General features: G+C 38.9%; 1 protein-coding gene and 1 long non-coding RNA gene across 3 annotated transcripts; one reads left to right on the top strand and one right to left on the bottom strand.

The window, feature by feature from the left end:
- On the bottom strand, positions 1 to 25,240 carry CCDC83 (coiled-coil domain containing 83). The gene is made up of 10 exons (XM_010990382.3): positions 25,128 to 25,240; positions 21,356 to 21,440; positions 15,413 to 15,575; positions 12,433 to 12,600; positions 11,470 to 11,561; positions 8,599 to 8,667; positions 4,589 to 4,710; positions 2,883 to 2,962; positions 2,143 to 2,345; positions 1 to 188 (listed from the first exon to the last, which is right to left on the bottom strand). Exons 1-10 carry the CDS (start codon positions 25,220 to 25,222, stop codon positions 27 to 29), a joined length of 1,239 nt encoding a protein of 412 aa, XP_010988684.3. The 5' UTR covers positions 25,223 to 25,240; the 3' UTR covers positions 1 to 26.
- Positions 177 to 25,769, top strand: LOC135322684 (uncharacterized). Of its 2 annotated transcripts, XR_010383443.1 has the most exons (6): positions 177 to 1,890; positions 7,816 to 7,966; positions 19,498 to 19,810; positions 23,550 to 23,730; positions 25,319 to 25,438; positions 25,589 to 25,769. It is a non-coding gene; the product is annotated as an uncharacterized LOC135322684 (long non-coding RNA). The 2 variants fall into 2 exon arrangements; XR_010383442.1 differs by having other exon boundaries at positions 23,550 to 25,438.
- The last annotated feature ends 131 nt before the right edge of the window (positions 25,770 to 25,900 follow it).

Raw genomic sequence — 25,900 nt, 5'->3', positions numbered from 1 at the left:
TTGTTTTTACTTTGCAGCTTTCAGTCTTAGAGAAAAGACTTCATCATTTTATATGTGATGTGGCTTTCTGGGCTCCTGACATCTTCATAGAATTTGACTGGAGTTTCCTTCTCTTGGAAATGAATGGGCATTTTCTTGCTCTCCACAGTCATGAGCTTCACTTCCAGGGGGCCCAGCTTTACATAATCCTGTGGTGAGCAGACACAGAAGAGAATGGGAAAGGTTATTCAGCAACTTGCTAGCTTTCATAGATCAGGTTTTATTTATTATAGCTGGCCTTAACCTGACAGATTTCATTGCCCTCTTGAGTACCTGAACGCTGTATAACACGTGAAATATGAGAGCTACTGTAAATTAAAAAACTACTCAGTAAACTTATGTGCCCAGCGGGGCATGGTAGGCAAGATCTCCCAAAGAGCAGGCAACAAGGCTGGCAGACTTGTCGCTCAGGGGCCTGGGCGGGAACAACAACTAGAGAGGGGAGGTACAGCCTCTGCAGGCTCTTTAATTGGTAAAAGAAAATATTGGCTGTATTTATGTAGCCCTCTGCTGGCCAGGGTGTAACCACAGCAGACTTTTCTGTATTATTCAAGAACAAAGGGAAAGATCTGCAAACATCTTTGACTGTAAATATCTTAATATTAAACAAATCTCCTTGAGTTTTGCACATTTCACAAGATCTTTGGCTGCTGTATAGACAAAACTTACCACACTCTGCCAAACTAAATATAGTTTAAGATATCAACAAACAATTAGAAGTCTAATTTATATGAAATCCCAGGGGCCACCCCAAAACTGGGTTGAAACAGCTCCAGCCTACCCAACATGCCTTCCACTTGGAAGCCTCTCTGAGCCATAACTCCTTCTTTTGAATTCCTTCCACTCTTCAGCAAACCATTCCTGAGTGCCTAGTATGTGCCAGGCTGTGTACCAAGTGCTGAGGTGCAGTGATAAGCTCACAGACTGGTCAGGGAGACAGACACAGGCGGTACAGTCCTCCAGTTCGGTAATTAATGATTTTCTTATCTGTCTTCTACTAGCATGCATGTGAGGCAGGGAAGGGCCCACCATACAGGCATCTTTGAGACTTCATTTCTTCCCGTTCTCCCCCTTAAATTCTCAAGCATCTAACAAGCACCTGGCATGTTGTGGGGTTCTCGATAAACATTTATTAGAATTTAGGACAATCAAAGAATGAAAAAGGTAATGTTTTATTTCTCAGCAGTGCATATAACTGTATTTAGCTTTACAAATATGTAATTATAGAGCCATAATAATTGTAAGACAGGAGAAAAGCAAATTGGTGCAAGTCGACCACGTACTTCAGAATCCCCTGGAGGAGGATTCTGGAGTAATGTGCTGTATTAGTCTGCTTGAGCTGCAGTAACAAGATACCACAGGCTGAGGGGCTGAAACAGCAGAACTTTATTTCTCACAGTTCTGGAGGCTGGGAAGTCCAAGACTAGGGTGCCAGCATGACTGGGCCTTGGTGAGAGCACTCTTCCTGGCTTGCGGACAACTGCCTTCTTGCAGCCTCTTCTTATAAGGCCATAGTCCTATCAGATTAGGGCCTATCAGATATCTGTATGACCTCATATAACCTTAATTCCCTCCTAATCGTACAAAGGTACAATGAAGGTGCCCTGTAAGGGGGCCCATGTGAAGAGGAACTGAGGCCCTCAGCTTAGCCGGCATCGACTTGCCGGCCATGCGAGTGAGCCACCTTGGAAGTGGATCTTCCTGCCCAAAGCAAGCCTCCAGCCAACGTGTGACAACAACTGCTAGAGAAGCTGAGTCAGAACTGTCCACTGGAGACCTTCCCAAATTTCCAACCAGCAGAAGCTCTGAAGGAGAGTAAATGATCATTGCTAGAAGCCACTAAGTCTTGAGGTAATTTGTTGTGTAGCACTGGATAATTTACATGGTGTACTAGGAGCGGGGGTCTGTAAATGAATGTCTGTAGCAGACTGGGCAAGGGTGGGAGTGAAAACAGTTACCTAGTGAGAGATGTGAATGGTGGGAAAATTTTACAAATAATTGAAAATAGAATTTTTCAGTGTCCATATTCTAGGTTAATTTTCTCCATTAACTAATAAAACCACACGCTCTTAGTAGTCAAAGTTGTTTTCTCATGAATCTTACCTTGAAATCCTGCTCATCTTCATACAGCAAGTATTTCGTATCACAGGCCCCAGACTCTATACTTGAGCTCTCTTCTCCAGCTGTCTTCAGGTGCTCGCCGTATCTGCCGCTGTCCTCGTCACCTGGATGTAAAGCACTGCTCCCAAGTAATGAGCTCACTGTGTCTCCGCTTTTTACTTCTACAGCTTGCGGTTGTGGCTTTCCTGGGATGAATACAAAGAAATTAATTATGTACAATTTGGGGACAGATAAAAATACAATATATACTTTGTCACATTTTTTTAAGTTTGAAAGACCTTTGAGAATCTCCTACAGGAGATGAATCAGAAATGTAGAATCTGGGTATTAAAGTGAGACTGAGTCCCATTATTAGAAACCACATCTGCGTTGTATTTCCTTCCATTAGCTAATAAGTAACAATAATCATGTGGGTACCTGTGTGTGTGTTGGTATTTTGGTTGGTTGGTTAAATTCGAACCCAAACCTTGCCAGTGTAGACATCATTCCATCCCTCTCCACCAGTGTCTATTTAATTCACTGGTGTGGTGACTTGGACTTGAAAATTGGACTAGAGGAAGGAGATGGATTAGGTAAGCTCTGCAGGAACAAGAGAAATACGGAGGAGCTGGCATGTGTCTATTCCCTGAATAGCTCTTGGATTTGAGGAGCCTGTCCATAACAGAAGCTCAATAAATGTTTGTTAAATTTTTAAAAAATCACCATTACAATAAAAATAATACCTATATATGTTTCTGGCAACTCCAAACGCATTTCTTCAGGTGGCACTTCCTGTCCAGCAGCTTGGGTAAGATACAGCCACCTAAAAACAAGTAAGAAGAGTAGCCTGTCATTCAACAAATATTGCACCACCTGCTCCCTGGTGCCTCCTTCTCTCTGCTGGATGCTGGAGACACAGAGATGTAAGAGGAGCACTGGCTCAGAAGGGAGGCGGACAGGCTCACAGTATTTGATGGTGATGGTCTGTACCATGATGGGTAATTAGCACAGTGTGAGGAGTGCTGTGGGGCAGAGAGAAGCAGCACTGATTTAGCCTTAGGAGGTAAGGAAAGGTTTCCAAGGGGAGATGAAACCTGAGCTGAGTCTTGAAACACCTGGGGCTGTTCGCCAGAGAAGAGCTTGAGCGGAGGGAAGGGCGTGCCTTGATGAGGGAATAACACACGTGAAGTCCTAGAAATGAGAGTGACCGTGATACCAGTTAGGTCGCTGTTGCAGGAATCCCCATGAAGAATGACAGCAGCCTGTGTGGGATGGATTTGAGATAAAGAGAAAAAGAGAAAGACAGCGAGCAGTAGGAATCCAAGAGGACATCCAGCTTCTGGCATTCAGAGGGGCGTGTTTCAGCTACAAGCCCGGTGAGCTGTGTGTCTGCTGCTGCAGCTCTGCACTGCAGATGCCCGAGGAATTTTCAGTCAGAAGACACGATACCTTGAAAGCTCCGTATGGCATTCCCATGAAGTTTGCCTGGAGACAGTGTGAAGCAACTGACCCTTGCAGATGTGCAAACAACCTCCTCATGCTTAGCAACTCAGCAACGAGAGTCAATCCCCCAAATTCCCGGCTGTCAGTTACTTAACGAACATGAACAAAGTTTTATCCGAGATGCTTAAAGCTCCAGCAAATAATGTAACTACATACATTATTTATGTCTTAAAGCCTTCTTAAGACTTAACTTAGTCAAAGCTGGTCTGACATGAAGCTCTGGTTTGCGGGTGGACAAGTCTGAGACCATAGAGTTCTCTTCTTTCCTGATTTTACCATTTTGAAAAAGAAACTTACTAAATGCCATAATCTTCACAAGTCTGGCTTCCTTCTTAATCATTAAGATGTCACTTTTGTACCAGCACAGGGCATCCACACTTGATATTAAATGATATAGAAAATATTTAAAGACTGTTATCATATGAAATTGGTGTTAGATTTGCAGTATTGGTCCCGCTACTCTCAACTCTGTGGCACTGGAGTCCCTGGGCAGTCACCTCTGCCTTATTCACCTCATCTAATGTACCAAACAAATACTATGATGTTCCATGGGAGTCATGAAGAGGAAAAGTTGGAGGAGCTCTGGATGGGAAATACAGTAACTCTGCTAGCTAGAAGACCTCATTCTTCATCCAAATATAAAAGTAGAGAAAGTTTGATATGTTCACTGGTACATTTCATGTCTATTTCTCAACACCCTACTAGAATATACAGACTAAATTCTCAACAAAGAGGTGGAAAGGGCAGTTACCATAAATCACACAATATGTGTTATGTTCCTTTGACTTGAAAATTGTAATAATATACTTTCACTGTGGCCATTTTGTGAGTTCCTTCCACTATTGCAATTTGGCCAGAGCGTTAAAGAATTGTCACCATTAAAAAAATGACTTTTTACAGATACAAATGTTTAAAAAATGCTTTCTAGGTAAGTAATGACTCTGACCTGGGTACTTTGAGATCCACAAGTCTACAGTTGAATAGCTGATCAATAAGCACCAAATTTTCTCCTTCCAGTTCATTAATGACATGTTCTAGTTCTTCAACTTGCTTCCTGTGACTTGCAATCTGGTCTCCGAAAAAGACAATGGGTTTTAGTACTTTTTGACTTAGTTCTATCCAGTCTTTCATAAGAAATTCAACCTTTAAAAGTGCATTTGCCTGAGGGGAAGATCTATCCTGTATTATTTATTACTGGGTTTGCTTTGTCCTTTCTCTCTAAGAAGGAACAGGTGGGACTTTTTTCCAGGTCATTTGCAAAACTTGGCTGCATAAGTAGGCAGGCAGTTATTACTGAATGGTAGGAGTTGTGCTTCCCTACTCTTTAAAAACTAGACTTATATGAGCTAGAGGCAGAGATAAATAAGAAAATAAGACTAATTGATTTATTAATACTGTGTTAGTAGCTAAATGAGATTCTGTCTAAGGTTAATTATAAACAACACAATGAAAGCTAATAACACTGGGGAAAAAATCTATATTATGGCATTTAAAAAAGAGAAATACAGGATGGGCAGGGATAAATTGAGAGTAGGGGATTAACAGATGCACACTACCATACATAAAATAGATAAAAAACAAGGATTTACTGAATAGCACAGGGAACGATATTCAATATCTTATAATAAACTATAATGGGAAAGAATAAAAATATAGATATATACATACATGCATAATGCATATATATAGATATATACATATATGAACTCCTGGAACACATCAACTATGCAAAAAATCAAAATAAAAAAGAAGTACAGACCTAGTAGCCCTTTCTATCAGCCTCTGTAATAATACAATTATATTTTCTCTGAGTCCTGAAGGGTCATTCACACACACAGCAGGCTTAATTAGTGTTTATTACAAAATATGGCTAACTCAAATAGGAACAAAATTTGCTGGTTCTGTTGATGGAGTTCCCATCAGTCTTTAAGAATTGTATTTTGATAACTTTTGTCTAAAGACGGCTTGATTGTGGGAAGGATATATAGAAGAATGCTAGTAGACAGAACCTCCAACTTATCTCTCTGCCCCCAAAACAGCATGAGCTACACAGGTGCTGGATTGAGAGGTGCTCATGGGGAGAAGTCAGGACAACAGAAGAATTAGAAATAAGAGTATAAAATAGAAAGTGATAGACTGATGAGAATAATAGAAAGATAAACTGGAAAAAGTCATGTGTCTCGAGGGAATATGATGAAATAAGAAAGGCAGCGGGGTTTAGATTGAGTATCTCTTGTTAGGAGTTGCCAAGAGCAACTGAGATGAGTACTTAGAGATGACTAACAGTTTTGATTTGCAGTTGAAATTATTGTATTTTGGAATCTGGAAGCATTCAGTATATTACTACGTGCATATTTCTGTCACATAAGTCATTAATTAAATGCTTGAGTTCTTACTATGGGAAAGATTCTGTGCTAGACACAGAAGGATACAAAGTGAATAAGGCATGGCTCCTTCCCTCAAAAGAGTTTACAATCCAGTGAACAAATATACAAATGATTATAATATAAAACAGTGCCAGTGTCACAGAAAAGGCTCAAGTACTGGGGAGTGGCTTGGAGATGGAAAGAAAAGCATTATACAGTTTACCAGCCTAACACACATTTTGCAAAACTTTTATGTCTGTCCCACTACATGGCCAAGTTAGGGGTTGGTGCTTTAGGATCTCATATTTTAAGAGATGATCAGCTTGATTACAAGCCCGAATGCCTTAAGGAAAAGTTTATAATTTCCAAATGTCAAAGGATGAGAAAGAAATTATAGTTGGATGTTGTAAACAGAAGGAATTAATAGAATGTTTGGAAATGTTTGACCTAAGGGCTTGGCATACTTGGGAGGCAGGACACACAGTTCTTGGTCTCCTGCCAAAGCTGGGAATGAGGGCCCTTTTGGGGAGTTAAGGCTAACCTTTCAAGCTACAGATACTCTGTGATATCACTCACCCCCTTTAGAGTACTAAGTCGGGTTCTCATCAATTGCTAGCTCCCTCCCAGCCTTTTGAAATGTTAAGGAAATGAAAAGTAGTTCCTTTTTATGGCCATATAAATGGACTTCTGGGGTAAGAAAGTGAAAAGGAGGAAACAGAAGACCGCTTTTCCCTTCTCATCCCTGCTTCTCCCCAAATACCCAAGAAATGTACTTAAGATCTTGGAAAAGATAATTTAGTTAAAACTATTATAAATCAGAGACCTAGGATCCTGAATAAAATGTATGCTCTTGAAAATTTCCCTGCAAGATCCAAGTTAGCTTTATGCCTCCTCACATTTGAAACTCTAATTACTAACGTTTTGAATTCCTTTGTCTAGTTTTCCTTGCTTTCTGTTTGTTAAGTTAGTGTAGGTTATTTGGAAAATTGGATTTTCTTAGTTTTTCTAGTAAGAAGGCTAAATAAAAGCAGATAATAAAAACCATGCAATAGGACATCTCATATCCTTCCCAGAGATCTAAGTTTTTGGTTATTGTTGAAAGATCATTTAACAGAAATATTTTCAGGAGTTCCATTATTAAATATCCCTTGTTACTCATTCTAAACCTTCCTCAAAGAAATTAATTGACATACATTGTTCTATTTCCAGGCAATTTTCAATTCTTGGGATAGTCCTTATAAGCACAAATGGTTTTAATTAATTTTGTGAGTAAATTTAATAGTAAAATGAATATTTATTGAAATAAAGAGAAATTAAATATATTGAACTTCCTTAAAATGGCTTGTTCTTTATTAGTAAGCTCTTTCTGCTCATGATTCAATTAAACGTAACTTTTTTTCTGTCTTTTATTTCCACTGAATTATGAGAAATAAAAAATAAAACAAAGTGTAACTTGTGGCTTTAGTAGAAAGGACCAAGGCACCAAACAGCCTTTCCTATCAAATATAAATTCAAATATAAATTCTCTGAACCTAACACCTATGATAGCTTATAAAATTTAAGATTTGAATTGTTAAATTATTGTCACTAGGATCATACTGTTGAATTTAAAACAGTAGGAACTAAATTCCTCCCTAATATTAACTAATGAGCTCATCTTGAGGTTTTAAAATTAATATTTATGTTTAAAAATTGAGGATTTATCTTGATTAGTTTGGGAAATAGTATGAACTTTATAAAGGCAATTTCAAGATAATTGACAGTAACATAGAAAGCATATTAATTTTTAAATTCTTTTGTTTCCTAGACTCATCAGCTCTATTCAGTCTAACAGGGACAAGGAAAATGGAAAAGAGGCTGAGGGTGACATTTTTACCTCGGGTGTCTGAGAAGATGGTGAAAAAAACAAATGCAGGAAAAGAAATATCTAAGAAAAAATTTAACGAATTATGCTTCAGGTATGTTGAGTTCGAAGTGCCTTTGGGACATCCATGTAGAAGTGAATCTTCTCAAAAGGTAGTGAGTCTTTCAAAACAGAAACAGGCTCATAAGCACAGAGAACAAACTGGTGGCTGCCAGAGGGAAGCTGGGTGGGGCGATGAGTGAAACAGGTGAGGGGTGTTAGTAAGAGGTGCAAAGTTGCAGTGATAAAGAAGTCAAGGTGATGTACAGCGCAGGGAAGACAGTCAATAATACTGTAAAACCTTTGTAGGTGACGGTAACTAGACTTACTGTGGTGATGATTTTGTAATACAAAAAAAAAAAGCAAACCACTATGTATACCTGAAACTGGTATAATATTGTACATTAATTACACTTCAAAAAAAATTTTTGAAAGGTAGTGAGTTTTCTTCATAGATGGCATTGAAGCATAGCTTGGGTGGCTTCCTGTCTGGATAGAAAAGGAATTTCAAAATAGTGAGTCTGTACATCCTCTGCAGCACCAGTGCTTTCATGGCGCATTTATGGTGCTCACTGAGCAACAGCTTGTAGTAAGATTCCTGTGACTTCAGCTCATAAATAAAAGTTGATTCCAGTTCAAAAAAATGAGAAAGAAGAAATTGCTTTTGTTTTTAAAAATTCCACTTACCTCTTTTTTGAGCCAGTCATTCTCCCAGATCTCTCGATAGCTGCCCTTGTCAATGAACCTTAGAGCATTCTAAAAAAACAAAAAACAAAGAACAAAAACTGTATTAAAGAAGGGCCGCCACACAGCAATGCACAGTTTGAGCAATGGTAATGCACAATCAACATATCTGATCGTTTTAAATTGTGTTTTGCAATTACTTTGGAAACATACCTAAACACTTCTGGTGCTGTCATTCTTTCTTTACTATCCTATTGTATTGTTTTTGCTGATTTATGTTGCCTAACACAGGTGATTCAGAGGACTGGACAATGGTTGTCCGTTCACGTTGACCTCTATTGTGACTGAATCTGACTGCTGTGGTGAAATCAGTCATTGAGTGATTTGCTCCACAGTTAAGATGGCTAAACTGCCACATAATTCAACTTACAGCGGAAGCACAAATAGATTAGATTACTACCTTTTTAATTTGGAAGATTTCTGCATGTGAATAATAATATACACATTTACACACCTAATAGCAAATAGTCTCAGGGTAGCAGCTGCAGCTAGATAGTCTCCTCGAGAAAGGCATTTTAGACGAAGCAAACAGGAAAAGCCTTATTTCATCAGTAGGTTCATAAAATGTAAATTCATCTTCAGCTACTTGGATATTTATATTTTCACCCAAAGAAACTTTGTACTGGATGGCAGATCGTATTTATCTGTGAGGTCCTTTTTATATGGATACAAGTAACTGAAGGACACAACCAAAAGAAGAGAAATTAAGAAAAATCTTCTGGCTCATAAACATGGATTGAAATAATTTAAAAATATGTTTAATGGTAAATTTGTGTAAATCTTTAAACTTGGAAGGTTTGCAGTTAATTTTTTTTTTCTTTAAATCATGCTAATTAAACTAAGAGCTCCATTTCCTAGGACCCAGGGGCTGTTATACTTCAGCTCCAGCTGATAAGTCAAAAGTTTACTTGAACATAAAATTTTGTTTGAACAAAAGTAGGAAGTAGCTCATAATTGAATTTAGTTGACTAAAGGCTTAATTCACTAACAATGGAGTAGTGTTTTCAGCTTTGGCTACGTGTTAGAATTTCCTGGATACTTTGAAAAATCCAAAAGCCCAGGCCAATTACAAATGAGCATCTCTGTGGGTGGCACTCAGGCCCCACTGGGGTTCAACAAATTTCTCAGGTGACTTCAACAGGCAGCCAAGGTTGTACAATGGAAGAGTTTAGGAAGTTAAGCTACATGATAAGATAGCCAGATAAAATGAGGAAAATTCATTTACACGTGCAGGTGTTCAGCATTTTGTGGAGAAAAGAAAATGTATAGTGTAATGATTAAGTAATGATCTGAGGAAGACATCTTAAATCTCAATTCTGCCACTTGCTCTGGGCAAGTCATAAAATTTCTCTGTGCCACCGTCTTATTAGCAAGTCTCCACCTTACTGGATTGCTGAGACTCTTAAATGTAGAATGCTAGGAACAGTCTTCATTATATATTGAATGTACATACTTGAAGTATATTTGATCTACATATATGTTTTTAATCATCTTAACTATGATCAGATCTCTTAATTGTTGATTTCACCATTTAATCATATTCAGTCACAAAGGGGCTGAATTGCATGGGCAGACAAACCATTGGTCAGTTCTCCATATCCTCTGTATTTGCATAAATCAGTAAAAATCATGCAGTAGAATAGTAACACTGAAAGAACAATTGAACCAACAGGAAAGCAACAAACAATAGCAACTGAAATTCAATGAAGAACTTAAGAAAAGACCAGATGTTTATGACTTTGAAGAAAGGATGTTTCAGATCAAGAGACCATCCCAGCGGGGACCTCACTGATTTAGGAGACAGTCAGGAGACAGGGAAGGGACAAACAAAAAGAAAGAGAGTCAAATATTTTGGGCAAAATAAAGACTAGAAAACATAAATTGGAAATTACATGGCAAACATTTTTTTATATCCCCAATTTTTAAAGCTCCAGCAATATAAAGTATACTCTCTTAGGTTTAGATATGCAAGAAAGTACTTTTTAGACAAATTATATTTCATCCTATAATTCAATCAAAATTTTATTTAATAATTTGTTGTAGCCATTTTTATTATACTTAAAAATAAAGAATTGAATATTAATTTACTGAGCTCTGGCTCCTTATGAGGCACTATGCTACTTAAATCATTTCATTCAATCCTCACACTATTCTTTAAAGGTAAATATTATTGTCAATTTTTTATAGATTAGGAAACTGAAGCCCAGAAAAGTCAAATAACAAATTCAGCTTATATACCCAGTAAGTGGTAGCACTGTGAATTAAACTAAACCACCTAGGGCAGAGGCATAACTCAGTGGTAGAGTGTGTGCTTAGCATGCACGAGGTCCTGGGTTCAATCCCCAGTACCTCCACTTAAAAAATAAATAAGCCTGGTTACCTACCGCCCCCACCCCAGCAAAAAATTAAAAAATAAACTGCCTAACTTCAGAACCTGAGTTCCTGACCATATACCACAAGAAAGAAATAGGTGGTGGGGGTAGTTTTGTTTTTTAAGAAAATTAAAATACAGAGAGGAGCAGGCTTGGGGTGGGTGAAATGGGTAAAGGGGATTAAGGGGTACAAATAAGCCATGGGGATGTAATGAACAGCACATGGTCGATAACATTGTCACAACTTTGTATGATGACAGATGGTTACTAGACTTATCTAGTGATAATTTCATAATGTATGTGAATGTCAGATCACTACGTATACACCTAAAACTAACATAATACTGCAGTCAACTGTATTTCAGTTTAAATTTTGAAATTCTATGCAAGAAGAATAAAAATCTACTATCAGGGAGAAAAAAAAAAGAAAATTGAGATATACCTCTGTGGCCCATTCCTTCTTTTGGTCCAGTTGCAACAAAGTTTCTCTGATGATTCTCGTTCTAGCATCTTCCAGAGTGATTTTATACTGTTCTTTAAAAAGAAAATTAGAAGCTTTAAGATCCTATGTAAAACCATCATGTTATAAATTTTATTTTCCATGATCCTCACCTCTCCTTTCCATACATTTTTTTCCTGAATTTTCAAGATACATTTTTACTGAAGCATCTAGTACTTCCAATTAGAAGAAACACTCCAATAATTTACTAATACCTTAATGTGAGTTAGTTTGAGATGATATCTCTCTCATGGATATTTGTATTTTTAAAGGATTGTCTCTCCAAAGGGAGAATTTCCAACACTTTAGTGCCTGTGCAGCTATCTCCCCTTCATTTCACACAACTCGTATTCCACAGCAAAAAGAGATTTGATTATTCACTTGAGTAGCACCCTATTCGTTTGATTCCCTCTAATTAGATTTCCAATATTCTTGGCACACATTTCCTGAGGCAGGAAGGGCAGAATGAGAGGAAGAAAGAGAGGAGGAGAGGGGCTGTGAAAGTCAGTAGACCTATTCAGAACTGGGCTTAGAGCAAGAATTCCTTCTCTAATATAATCCCAACTCAGGGCCCTCCCACGCTGGTGCACTTGGCCCAAACCCAGGTGTGGGTGCACCCAGACACCACCCACTGAAGGAAGCTTCTTTCTCTAAGTCTGCTGCAGGGTTTCTACACACACGCAGGCACACACATCCATCCCTTTACTTCCCCTTCTCAGTTTCATAGGTGGTCCAAGGATAGTTCCTCTACTTCCTCCCTCCACCTTTACCCTTAGGCTCATAGTGCTTGTGCTGACAACCAAGGGTAATGGATGATTCAGGGGGTACCCATTTGATTCTTTCACCAAATGTCTGCCCCCCGAAGATTTTTTTTATTGAATCTGAACCATCTTTGTTTCACCTGACCTGACATTTCCTCAGCGTTCTTTTTGACTCTGTTGATGTCATTCTGTAAAGAGATAATGAGTTTAGCATGTTGTTCACTCCCTACATTCTTGTACTCCTCCCAATATTCCTTCTCACTGAGTTTCTCAAGAAATAGTTTCTCAGCATTATTTATTTGAATGCGCATATCTGTTGAAAAAAAAATCAAGACATTGTGTCATTTCTATTGTCCTTGCAATCTGATTTTATAAAGTTAAGGTCTGATATTAAAATATCAACTCATAAATACTATTTTATACCTACAGCTTAGGTAAATCTATTCAAACTATTGTTTATCTATCTCTCATGATTCAAAATCTAAGTAAAATTAAACTTCCAACTATAAAGTAGATGACTGGTTTGGAGCTGTGAATGAGAGCTATAATATGCAATTAACCTGTATGCCTAGGGACCCACAAGCTTAAATTATTCCTGTGATAGCCTGATAAACATCCTATTTTGTATAATATATTATATCACACATACTTTTTATTAGTAAGTTGTCATTTTTCTGGTCATTATGTCTCTGGGCAAAGTGGTTTCAACTTACATCCATCCTCAGTCCTTGGCGACCATTTTTGTAAGTAAGTTGTTTGATTCCATCCTCTAGAGGTCATTTGTTTGGACTCCCCTTGTGTGAAATGACAACATATGATAGTCACAATGACCTGTCTTCTCCTGCCCCCACATAGTAAGATTTCAGAGTGAAAGATAAGTTCCCCAGCTAACTATGTACACAGATGGGGCTATCTCAACCATATACACTTTCAGTTTGCTCTGGTGTACTTGCTACACATGATGTTCTACTCAATCTTTAGGCTGAGTATCATGATGCTGAATATTCTGGAAAAGGAAACGTTACAAAAAGCCAGGTTCAATGAACTTAATGGCTATTTGGCTTACTGCCACGCACCGTCTTGTCTGAGAGCCCCTTGAGGGCAAGACCACATCTTATTCATCACTGTCAGTCCAGCACTTAGCACAGAGTCTGGCAATTAGCTGATGCTCAATAAATGTTTATGGAATGACTGAAGCATTCCACTTGGGCCAGAGGGGTGTTCTTCAGTCCAGAAGACCGGAAGGACTCCAGACTCGTCTTTTTCCAAAGACGTAAATAAGATATTTTTAAATCCCTTAATAAGTGGCAATTGTTATTGTAATTAAACAATAAGCACTACAACCCAGATGATCAGCTGTCCTCTAATGTGAGCAGACTGCTGCCCTCTCAGCCTTGCGCCACGTTCAGTCTTAGGGGGCAGGTTGGTTGATTTCATTGAATGTTCTGAAAGAGAAGTGGATGTAGTGGCTGTTGTTCTACCTTCCCAGAGCCCCCCTCTCCCTTCTCTTCTAGTAACACACGCCTCCTATCCCTTGTCAAATAAGTAGACCTATTACATTCTCCTCTTCTCTTGGCTGTAGGGATTGGTCCAGGGATGAGCATATGCCCCAAGCTAGGCATATGCTCAGAGTCCTTTGCTAGAAATATTTGCACTGAAACTGTTGGAAAACATCTCTCTCTTGTCTCCACATTGATGTTATAAGAATGTAAGATCAGACGTATCTATGATCAGAGTTCGAGCCTCAGGGGGACAATAGTTTCAGTAAAAGGGGCCAGCTTTCAGGGAGAAGGCAAAGAGAAAAGCAGTTCTCTCCCTTTCCCTTTTCCCCTCAGCATCTGTGGGCTTCTTTCTGGGACCACTATGCACGCCCAGCCCTGCTTGGCTGTTCTGTGTCACCCAGCTTGTCCCTGTCTTGTGTGACACACATACCCCAGCACTTTACCCCAAACCACCAACAGGCACACCTCAACGAAATAGACCCGTTCCCTTCGAAGGCAGTTCAGTGAGCACATCCGAGTATTTGGTTTGGTCTCACTCCCAACTTAAGGGACTTCTTAAAGCATCCCTTCCAAACACTAGCAGAACTCTCTTAGGAGCCCAGCCAGCAAAATACATCTACCACCTCATGATATCACTGTTGCCCACACATAGACTCGGTAGGAGGAGACTTATGGGAGCAGTTTTAGAGACCTCTAAAAATGAAGGGTGCTGATTGACATTCGGTCTTGGTAACTATTTCATTCAAAACAACAAATATCTACGAATGGAGTGCCTTCTCTGTGCCAAGTGCTTGGGTAAGTGGGCTGTCTGAAACACTTGGGGAAATTCAGGAAAATCAAGTCCCTGGCTTAGCCTCTCAGTTTTTAGTCCTGCTTTCTGATAGCACTCAAGTCTCTTTCTCATGTTTTCCAGCTTCCTGGCAGGGATGGCATTTAAAGAGGTTCCGGCAAGTTTTAGAGACCTTAGCAGAAAGTTTAGGATGAATGCATAGGGTTTTGTTTTTTTTTTAATGCATGTGCCAAAACTGTGTGTGACTTACCCCCAGGACCCTGGTGTTTCCTGAGCCCACAACAAAAGTATGCCCTGGGTCTTTTCATCCTCTGTGCCAGCATTATTTCTACCCATGTCCTACAAACTTCCTTTTTTCCAACTCGAATCCCTCTTTCTCCTTCTAAATAGGGGGCTTGGCTCCCTTAGAGATATTGGAGGGCGGAAGCTTCATGGTTACATTCACTCTACTTTTCCCAAGTCTGAACTGAGGCTGAAGCCAACTGAAGACAACAAACAAGAGAATTTCCCCTCAAAAGAACAATCCCCACTGCAAGGAGTTCAAGCGGGTATCTAACAGGCTGTTGTCTGGTGCTACGGGTCGGAGGGTTTTCTTCAGCCTTTGTTGTTGATCACTGCCCTTACTCCTCCACCTCACTTGGCTCCAGTATCTCTGCCCACTTTGTTATTTCTCTCTCCTGCCCATTTACCTACATGTGTTTGAGGTTGTGGTGACAACGATGTCATCTGAAATATGTTCACAGCATTTGAACATATTAGGAGACAAAAGCATTAATACATTCAAGAAATAACTTGATACAGCTTTATGATAATTTTCTAAGTTCCTAAATCACCTTTCAAGTTTTGTTCCTGGTCTCTTTCAAACTTCCATTTTTCCTTCATTGCTTCTTCAACTTCCTCTCTTGTTACAGCTTCTAACCCGTCTGACTTGTCTTTACTCAGTTCCTTTAGCAGGTTCTGTATGTGCCAAATTTGTTCGTCCTTTAAGCGTCTGTTCTGTTATGAATATCAACAGTTGTTAACTATGTCTGCTGAAATATTTACATTGATCTTCCTCATAAGTTATACAATAATATCTCTAAAGAGCACATGGAATATGGAAGACTCAAAGTTAAACCCATCAATACAGTCATCGTTGAAGAGAAAGTTACATTTTAAAACTTGTGTCATTAATCTGCCAGTCTGTCACCCTATCATAGGATCAACGAACATTAAAGTTAGACCTCGAAGGACAATTTCCTTAATCTCCCACAAACACCACTCTTGTCTAGCAAACATCTCTCATTCAGCCAATATTTATGGAGCATCTGCTATGTGCTAGGTAGTCTTCTAGACACTAGGAATGTATCAGTGAACAAAATAAACAAAAAGTCCTTCTCTTGTGGAATTAACATTATTCTTTGCTTTTCTTACAAAAGACACTAATTCTCTTCTTCTGGGGTGATGGCTCTTCACCATTCCAATACTCCACACTTGACATATGGACTGTGTTACTCTTGTAAATATCCCATCTCTGTTTCTAAGTTTCTTATTTAGTCAACTTAGAGTTTATTCTTGCCCTTGCTATCTTATTATGTATATGCAGAGATATTTCACTGTGTGTGAACTTAAAACATTTTCCTTGTAGTTTTCTTAGGCTCCACTTAAGTTTTAATACTCACTTCCCTGGTGTCTCCCCTTCCATTTCTTAAACCTAATAAAATGTATATACCTAAAAAAATCGAATACTTCTTTTAAAATTACTTATTTTTCTTATAATTTAACATTCTCTTTACTATAACTTTTCAACAGTGTATTTTATTTCTGATATTTACATCTTTTATTCTCTTAACCTACATAGGTACTCTAAGAGTATTTTTTCTTAAAACGGATTCTCTAGGCCAGTGCATCTTAAACTTTAATGTCATAGCAAGCACTTGGGGACCTTGTTAAAATGCAGGTTCTGGTTCAGTAAGTTTGGTATGAAGCCTGCAATTGTGCTTTTCTGATAAGCTCCAGGAGATGCACAGCCTGCTGGCCCACGGCCCATATGTTGAGTAGCAAAGTTCTTTCAAATGATCTAAATATCTGTGATTTACTGATAGCGCTACAGCCTGCTAGAGCTCAGTTCTTTAATTTAATACTTAATGCAACAAACTTTAAGGTTGAGGGCTGAAATTTTTGATTTCTTAACATTGTTTAGCAAAAAGGCACTAGTTTAACAAACTCGTCAGATAGGATTTTATGTAACCTTAATGCTCTTTAAGTGACTGTCATTTCAGTGCATTAGAATTTTAATTTAAAATTTTGATAAACTGAATAAAAGCAATAGACAGTTAACTCTATGATGCCCAGTACTGATAAATACAGGCAAAAAGAAAGAGATTGGGACTGGATAGGCTTTGAGTGATTTAAAAAAATGGAAATAAAGATTTAAAAGATAGTCAAAATTCAGTAGTTTGACTTATCTGATCTTTTGTTTGCAGCATTAAAGTATCATAATTAATTCTGTCTCAGAAGAATTTTTAATACCAAAGGATTCATAATATGATGTATCTGAAAACTGAGTCTCTTTCCTTCTAACCCACCCTTTAAAATCTTACTGGGAGTAACATAAGTAGGAATGGTAGAGTAAAGACTTCTGAAAATCCTCTTCTTCATAAAAGCAGTGAAAAAAAAATTGGCCAAATTGTTAAAATCAGCTTTTCAGAACCCCGGAAATTAAAGACTTGCAGTGACTTCCAGGGAGTGTTTATTCAAGAAAAATGGTTGAATCTCGGTAAGGACAGTTAGCTTTGTGGCATTTTAACTTGCCCTAACAACCAATAGCCCAACAATCACGGTAAAAACCAGTAACCTACCAGCCTAGGACTGAGAGTGGGGGAGGGAAGAGAGAGGAGCAGAACTCTTCCAAAGCCCAATTCCCAGGTAATAGTCATTATTTGATCCATCTGGTAACTCCCTGGAAAATCCCACTGGCAAACTTTGTTTTTATTTGACCTGACTCAGAGCTTACCCAGTGTGTGAACAGCTTTTTCCCAGATTGATATTTGTCAAAAACAGAGGCAGATGTCTGTCAAAAACAATACACAATTGTTGAACATTACAGCTCCCTGAGGTGGTAATAAAGGTTGAGGTAAACAACAAGCTGACAAAAAAACCTTTGAAAGAAAGCTGGAGATAAGATGTCCATAGGGAGCTTTGAGAGCGCTGACATATTCCTGGGAATCTAGAAGGCCACGTGCATGGACAGGGCTGTGTGCATATTCAAGGCTGCACATGTGCTCAGGAGAGACCTAGAAAGGCCCTAAGCTCTTGCATCTGGCTGACCTTGAGGTTCTGCAGAAGCAAGAAGTGAAGGTTAAGGCGAAGTTGTAAATTGCCCGGCTGAGTGTAGAAGGCAAGCCCCGACAAGCACACAGAGCCCCTCAGCAAAGGCTGGGAGATTTATTGGTTAGAGACATTCAAGGAAATCTCTATCTACTCACTAGCTGACCACTAAACAAAGCAAACAGAGACGTCAGGGGGCCACACACAATAAAAAATATAGGCTTTCCAGAATTAATTCAGGAAAGTCATCAAACCACAACTACAATAATCAGCAACAAAAAGCCTGGAGAGAGGAGAGAATCTGATTTCCAGGGTTGTCACATAATACTCAAAGTCTAGTTTTCAACAAAAAATTATAAGACATGAAAAGAAATAAGAAAGTATGACCCATGCACATTTTTATTGGGGTTATTATACAAAGTGAAAAAAGGAAGTCAACAGAAACTGTCCTTGGGGAAGCCTAGACGTTGGACTTTTTAGACCAAGACTTTAAATCAGCTCTTAAATATGTTCAAAGAGTTAAAGGCAACCATGTCTAAGGAAGTAAAGGACAGTATGAGAATGATGTCTCACCAAATAGAAAATAGCAATAAAAAGAAAACTTTTTTAATGATAAACCAGTAGTCTAGTGAGTAAATGGGTTTTCCTGAGTTCTGTGAGCCATTCTAGCAAATTAATCAAATCTGAGGAGGGGGTTGTGCGAGCCTCTGATTTATAGCCAGTTGGCAAGAAGTACAAGTGACAACCTGGACTTGCAGCTGGCATCTGAAGTGGAGGAGGTCTTTGGGACTGAGCCCTTTACCTGTGGAATCTGATTCTATTTCCAGGTAGGTAGTGTCAGAATTCAGTTGAACTCTCAGACACCCTGCTGGCACCCGAGAATTGCTTGTTGGCGAGGGGAAGCCTCTGCACATACAAGTTTGGAATTGGGTCAGGAACCCTTTTTAATAGTATTATGAAATTTGTCACATATACATAGGAGAATTATCACCAAAGAGATGTCATTTGAAGACATTTGTTAAAGAAGATGGTCCAGAGAGAGTTTAGGGTGAAAGAGAAGGGCTGAGATCAGAACCTTGGTAAATACTCTAATTAAGAGGTGGTTCTAGGAAAGAAACAATAAATGAAACACAAGAAGAAATGGTCAGAGAAGTAGGAGGAAGTTTAAGAAAGAGTGATCTCCTGGAACCCAAAGGAAAAAGTGTTTCAAGATGACAGGCGTGACTGCTGAAGGTATGAGGGGTGAAGTAAGGACTCTTTGTAGTCCTTTACTTCACCCTGGCTAATGACCTGGCTAATTGGTCATTAATAACTTTTGCTAGAGCAGTTGTAGGGAAGTAAATAGTACGCGTGAAAGAATATATTGGGTGATAAGGATATGGACACAGTGAACTATGAAAAGTTTAATGGGGTAGTGGAGCAATGAATGCAAACAGAGAAAGAAAGATAATAAGTGAGGTGATCGTCTAAACAAAACCAAACACATAGGAAGAGATGATGGGTAGGAAGGAAGACGGGCATTTCCGATTTTGACATAACTGAAGAGTAAATTTATGTCTTGCTAATGAGTCATGTTTAATTTAGACCTCAAATTTTTTCCTCCCACTAGTGTTTGTGTGAATCAATGCAACAAATACTTATTGGACACCTACTCATGCTGGGCTCTTCTGGAGAAACAAAGATAAGATTCGATTCCTGCTGCCTGACGAGCCTTCAGCTGAATAATGGAGATGCATTTTTATACCACATTCCAGCTCAGACTTGGGGAATAAAAAGGAGCTAGCCAAGAGAAGAGCACTCCGGGAAGAGGAAGCAGCCTCTTTGTTGTAAAGGGACCATAACAAGAAAGAACTTGGCTTTTCCAGTATTTTAAAGAAGCAGTGGTGAGCAAAGGGTGGAGTGGCTGACTCAAGCTTGGAAAGGTGAGCAGAGATCAGATTTTGCAGGGCCCTGAGGACTTTAGGAAAGATGGTGGATTATATTTTCTGTGCAATAGGAAGGCACTGCAGGGTTTTAGGCACTGCAGGGTTTTAAGCACTGAAAGGTTTACTGCATTCAAAGGGTAATTCTGGTTGCACTGTGGAAAATGTACTGGTTAGATAAAGGATGGGTAAGAGGGAATGGTGGCTTAAACTGTGACAAGAGCAGCATAAAATAAATAGATGCATACAGATGGGCTAGAGTCTGCCTTTCCAAGCTCCTCGCTGCCGGGTCCGTGAGTGACCCCAAGAGCTGACTTAGGCCTATTATATTCTTGAGCTAATGCTCATGGAAATAAGAACTCTGTTTCTGGCTCCAATTTGATAGGTTTTGGGAAAGTGATTCTCTCCAGTTCTGATCTGTAATCCTTTCCACAACCATATGGAAGCCCCAAAGCTGGCCTGGGAGCTCCAGTGCTGACGACTAAGGGATGTGCATTGGCTCCGTGTTGGTAACTCACTCTGTGTGCTCTGGAATCGCATCCTGTGGAAGCTGCCTCCAAGCGCCTAGGCCAAACTTCCCTCATCCACTCTCATCCACAGACTTGAGTTTCCGTCTTTAGTCCCTAATGCAAGACTAATCCTTGAGAATCACAACAATGTCAGGGTCATACTGACGTCACTACTAGGGCTTGTCTTGCCCAATAAATATCTGCTGAACAAATGAACAAATCCGCGCTACGGGGAAGACAGGAATCCCCATTTTACAAGGGGGGAATTAAGGTGCCTACTAGTTTTGGCCAAAATGATATTAGCAGTAAACTGTATAGTCAGGATGCAAATTCAGGTCTCTGACCCAGATTCTGTTAAAATTTGTAGATACAAATTTAGGCAAAAGGCAAATAAAACAGTTAGGTGTGGAAGTTTCAGGGTCCATATAAAATAAATTTTTCAACAGGGGACACCCTCAGTATTTCCTTATTCATGAAATGCCTTAAGGGATAAGTGGTGTGAATTACCATTTACTGCTGCCCAACTTTATTTCTGTTGGTCTTCAGTCCTGATAGTCATATATAGCACCCCTTTGATACTTGTTCTATTCTGATTTATAAAAACAATACATCATCTTAAACAATAAATTAGTTAAACAACTGATATTGTCCTTTTCAGATAATATTTACATATGCACCCTCTGAAAATCTAAAAGAAAACAGACACAAATTAAAAATAGAGAACCAAGGTTTTATAGTCAAATAAGAAATTAAAAGATAAATATGGTTTCAGAGCTAAAATTCTGAACATAAGATTCAAGATTCTCATGATCACAATTCAAGCTGACTTCCTTTGACATTATAACTATTATAATAGAAACAGCAGTGTCCTCTTGCCTCACATGTACAAAATACACTTAAATACATTATAAATTAGTTAACTTCAAGCACTAAAGAAGATTATTTCCTAGAGTACATTTCATCGTAACTCCCAATTTTTAAAAGCATTTGTGTAAATATTTAATGACTAGATACTGGCTTTAAATTTTATACTCACTCTTTCATGATACTTTTGGTTCTTTTCTCTAAGTTTCTTTATTTGAGCCATGAATTGTTCCACTGAATTTTCCTTTATTTGACAGCTGATAACAAAGATGTGTTACAATTATTTACTTTAGGAAAAATTAATGAGATAAGATTTTAAAATTAAACTAAATTATTTGCATTGAAGGCATTAAACTATTAAAAACTCGTTTAGGGATAAGAACCTTTCTTAAGTGATTTTGTGTTTCTAAGTCTATTTTACTCACTAAAATATGTATTAGAGAGACAACTTCAAGTTTTTTTAATCAATCCCCATTTGTATTTCATAGTCATAATTTTTATACTTTCTAATTATCTATTAATAATTCAGCTTAAAGAGAACCTAAGAACAGGCATACAAAAAACATGCTTTCTAGGATTCTAAAAATGGGAAAATGATAAAACAAAGACTTTACAGGGGCAAGAGCATCTTGAAACAGTAAACTAAACAAGGCTGACCTATTAGCTTAAGTTCATAGTGTATCATCTCTTCAATAAGTAGTAAAAACTCCTTTCTTGACAAAAATACACTTTTAACACCCAACAGATATTTGTTGAGCATCTGCTAGGTATGAGAGAAAGGTGGAAAAGTACAGAAAGACTTTGATTTGATAGCTATTTGAAGTGTTAAATGTATCCCTATTACCTACTGAATCTTAAAACTTTAAATCTGACACCAATATAAAGGAACAGAAATAGCTCCATGTAACTCCCTTGCCTCAATTAAACAAAACAAAACAAAACAAAACAATAACATAGCACCTCTGTGGTATGGTAAATAGAGGAGTGGTTAAAGAATGAGAAACTGGTTTTCAGTCTTGTCCTGTCATTTCTTACTTACGTGACCTCAGGCAAGCCAATTCTCTAAGCCTCAATTTCCAAGCTATAACAATACCCAGATCTATGTATTTTTGTAAGGACTAAAATAAGAAATTTCTAGCATGAAGTAAATGCTTAGTAAATTTCAGCTGAATTTGAATCTTACGTTTTCAGCCCTTTCCTCAGAATATCATTTACATTTGTGATATTGGAAACCTAGTAGGGATAAAAATGAAGCTCCTTCTTTCCAAATGAAGAGAAAAACGCAACATAAAAACAAAACGAGCAAATCTTTTAGTGGCAAAAAGCTCTGTGTGGACACGGTGAAACTTGGGTTTTAGACCTGGTCTCCACTACCTAAGGACTCAACCATTTAGGCCTTGGTTTACGCTTCTATATGTAAGAGAATTAAAGGAGATACCTATATGGTTCCTTTTGGTTCCAAAATTCTGCAGTTTAAACTGATCAGAGTTCCCTTTCATGCATCATTCATACAACACAGATCTAATGTGCTGCTGGGAGTGGGGTGGATTCTGAGATGCCCTTTTTAAAGGTTTTGGAGGCTGCATCAGGCCCCCTTCTGGAGCACGTGGCAGCTGCAGGTGTGACTTAGCCTAGCTTCTCCTTGGAATTCACTTCTGCCTCCTCACGCCTCAGGAAGAGATGAATTTACCAAGAAGCAGATGAAGCTGAATCTCAGAACTCCACACCATTAGCCACTGTGGGAACAAATAAACTGGATTCCAAAAAAGAATCTATACTTTTATCTGCCTAGGGAAAAAACATAGTATATAAATGGTTCAGTGTTATCCGTGATTCCAGGCATCCACTGGGAGTCTTGGAACGTATTCCCCAAGGATAAGAGGCTGGGGGGCTGCTGTGCTCAGAGATGATCACTTTATAGGTTCAACACTGGCAGTCTCAGCTCTTCACAAACCACCACAGAGGTTCATGACCTTGTTTTCTAGACATAGATTCAAAAAAAGGCCAATTGTTCAGAAACCATTGATTACTTACTCTGTGCCTTCAGCTCTTTGCTAGGAGCTGAGACTGTGTAAGAGAAATATAAGACACTGCCAGAGGCCTTGGACAGTCCTTCCTCAGGTGGTGAGGGGGGTGTCTTGCCTATTTGTCATGTGACAAAAGTCCTGTCACCTGGGAACACACGGAATGAGTAAACTGTCACCAGAAGAGCATGGTACAGTAAGGTTTAGGCTGTTGCAGTCCATGAGATGATTTATTCTGCTTTAACAAAGGCAAGAGGACAAAAGCATGGGATGTTCAGTATATATCTTGCACTGGATTGTGAGAATTTTAAAATGCTTGCCTCTTGTAAACCTCTGTTATAGAGGAAAAAGACTGGCCTCTGGTTGACCCAGAAGAGAGAGGAGGAGTTGTAATTGGTTGTTATCACTGTGAACCGTGGGAGCAAATTAGAGACCAGACTGCAGTTCCAGAGCGGGACCTTCTGTCCAACTCTCCTAAGACAAGATGAGGGAAGTCTTCAGTTATGTTGAGAAATGAATGCGGGTAATATCTGTTTATTACTTAACGTTTTTATCTCAAGTAGGAAATAAAAGGGAACTTAGTTAAAGTTCGGTGTTTCTCTCAGTGTTCTGACCCTTTCACTCACTATCTTCTAAAAACAACATATGAATAGATTTGGAGTCTCTAGGGAAGGGGATGGATTTTCCCTAAATGTTGTTAAAAACAGTTCCCTTAAACAAAGACCTAGTCACCGGCACTGCAGGCTCCCCACTTTCCACCTTGTCCCCCTCCAATAAATGGCTTTACATTCCCAAGTCCCACGTGCTCCACAGGAGTCTGCTTATCTGACCCTTGCCTGAACCACCAGTGTCTGCTCCTTCCCTCTCCCCCGAGTCTGCCTCCTCTCAGTTCCTAGACTGTGATAAGCTCTTGCTCACCTCACCTCTTTTCCATAAGCCTTTCTGTCCATCACTCTGTATCTTCGTAACACCTTTCAGAGATCAGCTCAAACGTGGCTTCCTCAAACAAGCTTTTCCTGATCCCTCTGACTGTATCAAGTCCTTCAGTCATACCATTACACAGCACCCTGCACTTCTGTATCATAGCACCTTATTTAGAGCTACATAATTTTAAATCAAGATTGGACTAGGTGTTTAATGTCCACCTCCCATGCTTTGTTAGGGCAGGGACCATGTGGTCCTGTCCTCCAGTACCCAGCACTTGCCTTGTGTTTGGCAAACATTCAAAAACTTGTTCAATATGCATGGATAAATTGCATTCTTATTTGAAAAAGACTGACACGTATACATTCACTCCCTAAGTGTTACACATTAAAACACCTACTCTGTGCCCAAAGTTGAGGTTCACAAGTTCTCAAGGGGCTTGCCCTCCGTTAGTTGGGTAAAACATAAACACTGAATAGGTATCACCTCTAGTTTTGTCTCCAGCTCCTGGGACAGAGACATTAAGAAATATTCTCACAAAAATTAATTACATCTAAATCATTTGGATGTGATCGGCTGCAGGCATTTGGGGATAATGCAAATTGGAATGTCTAGAAACAAAAGGTTAAATAAAGAAATGCCCTCTTTTACTCTTTTATAAATGTACACTAACTATTCCACACTGTATTTTAAGAGGTAAGCCACCAAGCTGTGTGTATGTGTGGAAGAGTGCCAACAGTACAATAGAGGGAGGGAGGGAGCCAAAACCACAGTGGTGAGTGTTCTTTCATAGCTACTGTTTGGCCTATGTTATAGACAAAGTTCAAAAAACTTAAAAAAAATGCCTGTAGCACCAAAGTGCAATTATGCCGCCAATCCACCTCCAGTCCAGCTTCCTTGACAGCTTTTGAGCGCTTCAGTTTCCACTGGAGTTACGTGAGCCTTAGAAATGGCTGCCACTTATGCATGGGGGCTTGGATTTCAGTCTAAGCTTACTGATAGTCTAGAAGTGCCTCACTCATAGACAGTTTGACTTCTTTTGGTGGCCCATCTTGAATATCCTTTTTATTTGCTTTCGCCGTGTTTTCCATTGAGTTGCTTTGCTAGTAAGAAATATACCTGTTTAAGAAAGAGACATAGGAAAAGTAAATAAATTCTGTCTTTGCTTCCTTACTTGTGTTTACTAGATAAAGCACTGCTGGGACTTAATTTAAAACTGGCTCTTCCATCAGATTGCTTCCATGTCCCCAGACCTAACGTCCACCACAATGCTGGGACACCATGAATCAACTGGATTCCTGAGTCTGGTGAGTTCCATGCTTAGCCCAGGTACAGCAGTCCCCACCCAAAACCTTCTGAGACTCGGTCCTTTGTGTTATCCATCGATGACTGTTGCTCCTATCAAGCATCTTTAAGAGCAAGGACTAAACTTTTTCAATCATTTTATGTCTCCACAGTGTTTGGAAGAGTGCGCTGCAAACAACAGCACTTCAATAAATACCTTTTTAAAAAAATTAAGACAAAACAAAAGCATAATTTTCTATGAACACCAAAAAACTAGGATCCAAAAGAATTAGGTTTGAACAGGGTTATAAAGAGCAAATAAAAGCATGTATTAAAGGGTTTTTAAATGGCTAAGAGGTTTACAAATGCAAAATAATAATGATAATTATTATGATTAACAGTAAGTGTTCATCAGCTATTAATTGCTTTTCCAACTAATAATAAAGATTATCAAAAATAATATTTTTAAAAGGGAAAATCAGGCC

Source organism: Camelus dromedarius, chromosome 12 (assembly GCF_036321535.1).
Source record: "Camelus dromedarius isolate mCamDro1 chromosome 12, mCamDro1.pat, whole genome shotgun sequence".
Taxonomy (NCBI): domain Eukaryota; kingdom Metazoa; phylum Chordata; class Mammalia; order Artiodactyla; family Camelidae; genus Camelus; species Camelus dromedarius.
This window is presented reverse-complemented; position numbering and strand designations above follow the sequence as displayed.

Bases quoted from the DNA above. Each gene is read 5' to 3' on its own strand.
- CCDC83 (XM_010990382.3), bottom strand. From the start codon at position 25,222: ATGGAAAACACGGCGAAAGCAAATAAAAAGGATATTCAAGATGGGCCA. The intron at 21,441-25,127 runs GTAAGCTTAGAC...CTTTGTTATCAG, and splicing joins GAGGCACTTCTAGACTATCA to CTGTCAAATAAAGGAAAATT. The intron at 12,601-15,412 runs GTGATTTAGGAA...TTTTTTCAACAG, and splicing joins CCAGGAACAAAACTTGAAAG to ATATGCGCATTCAAATAAAT.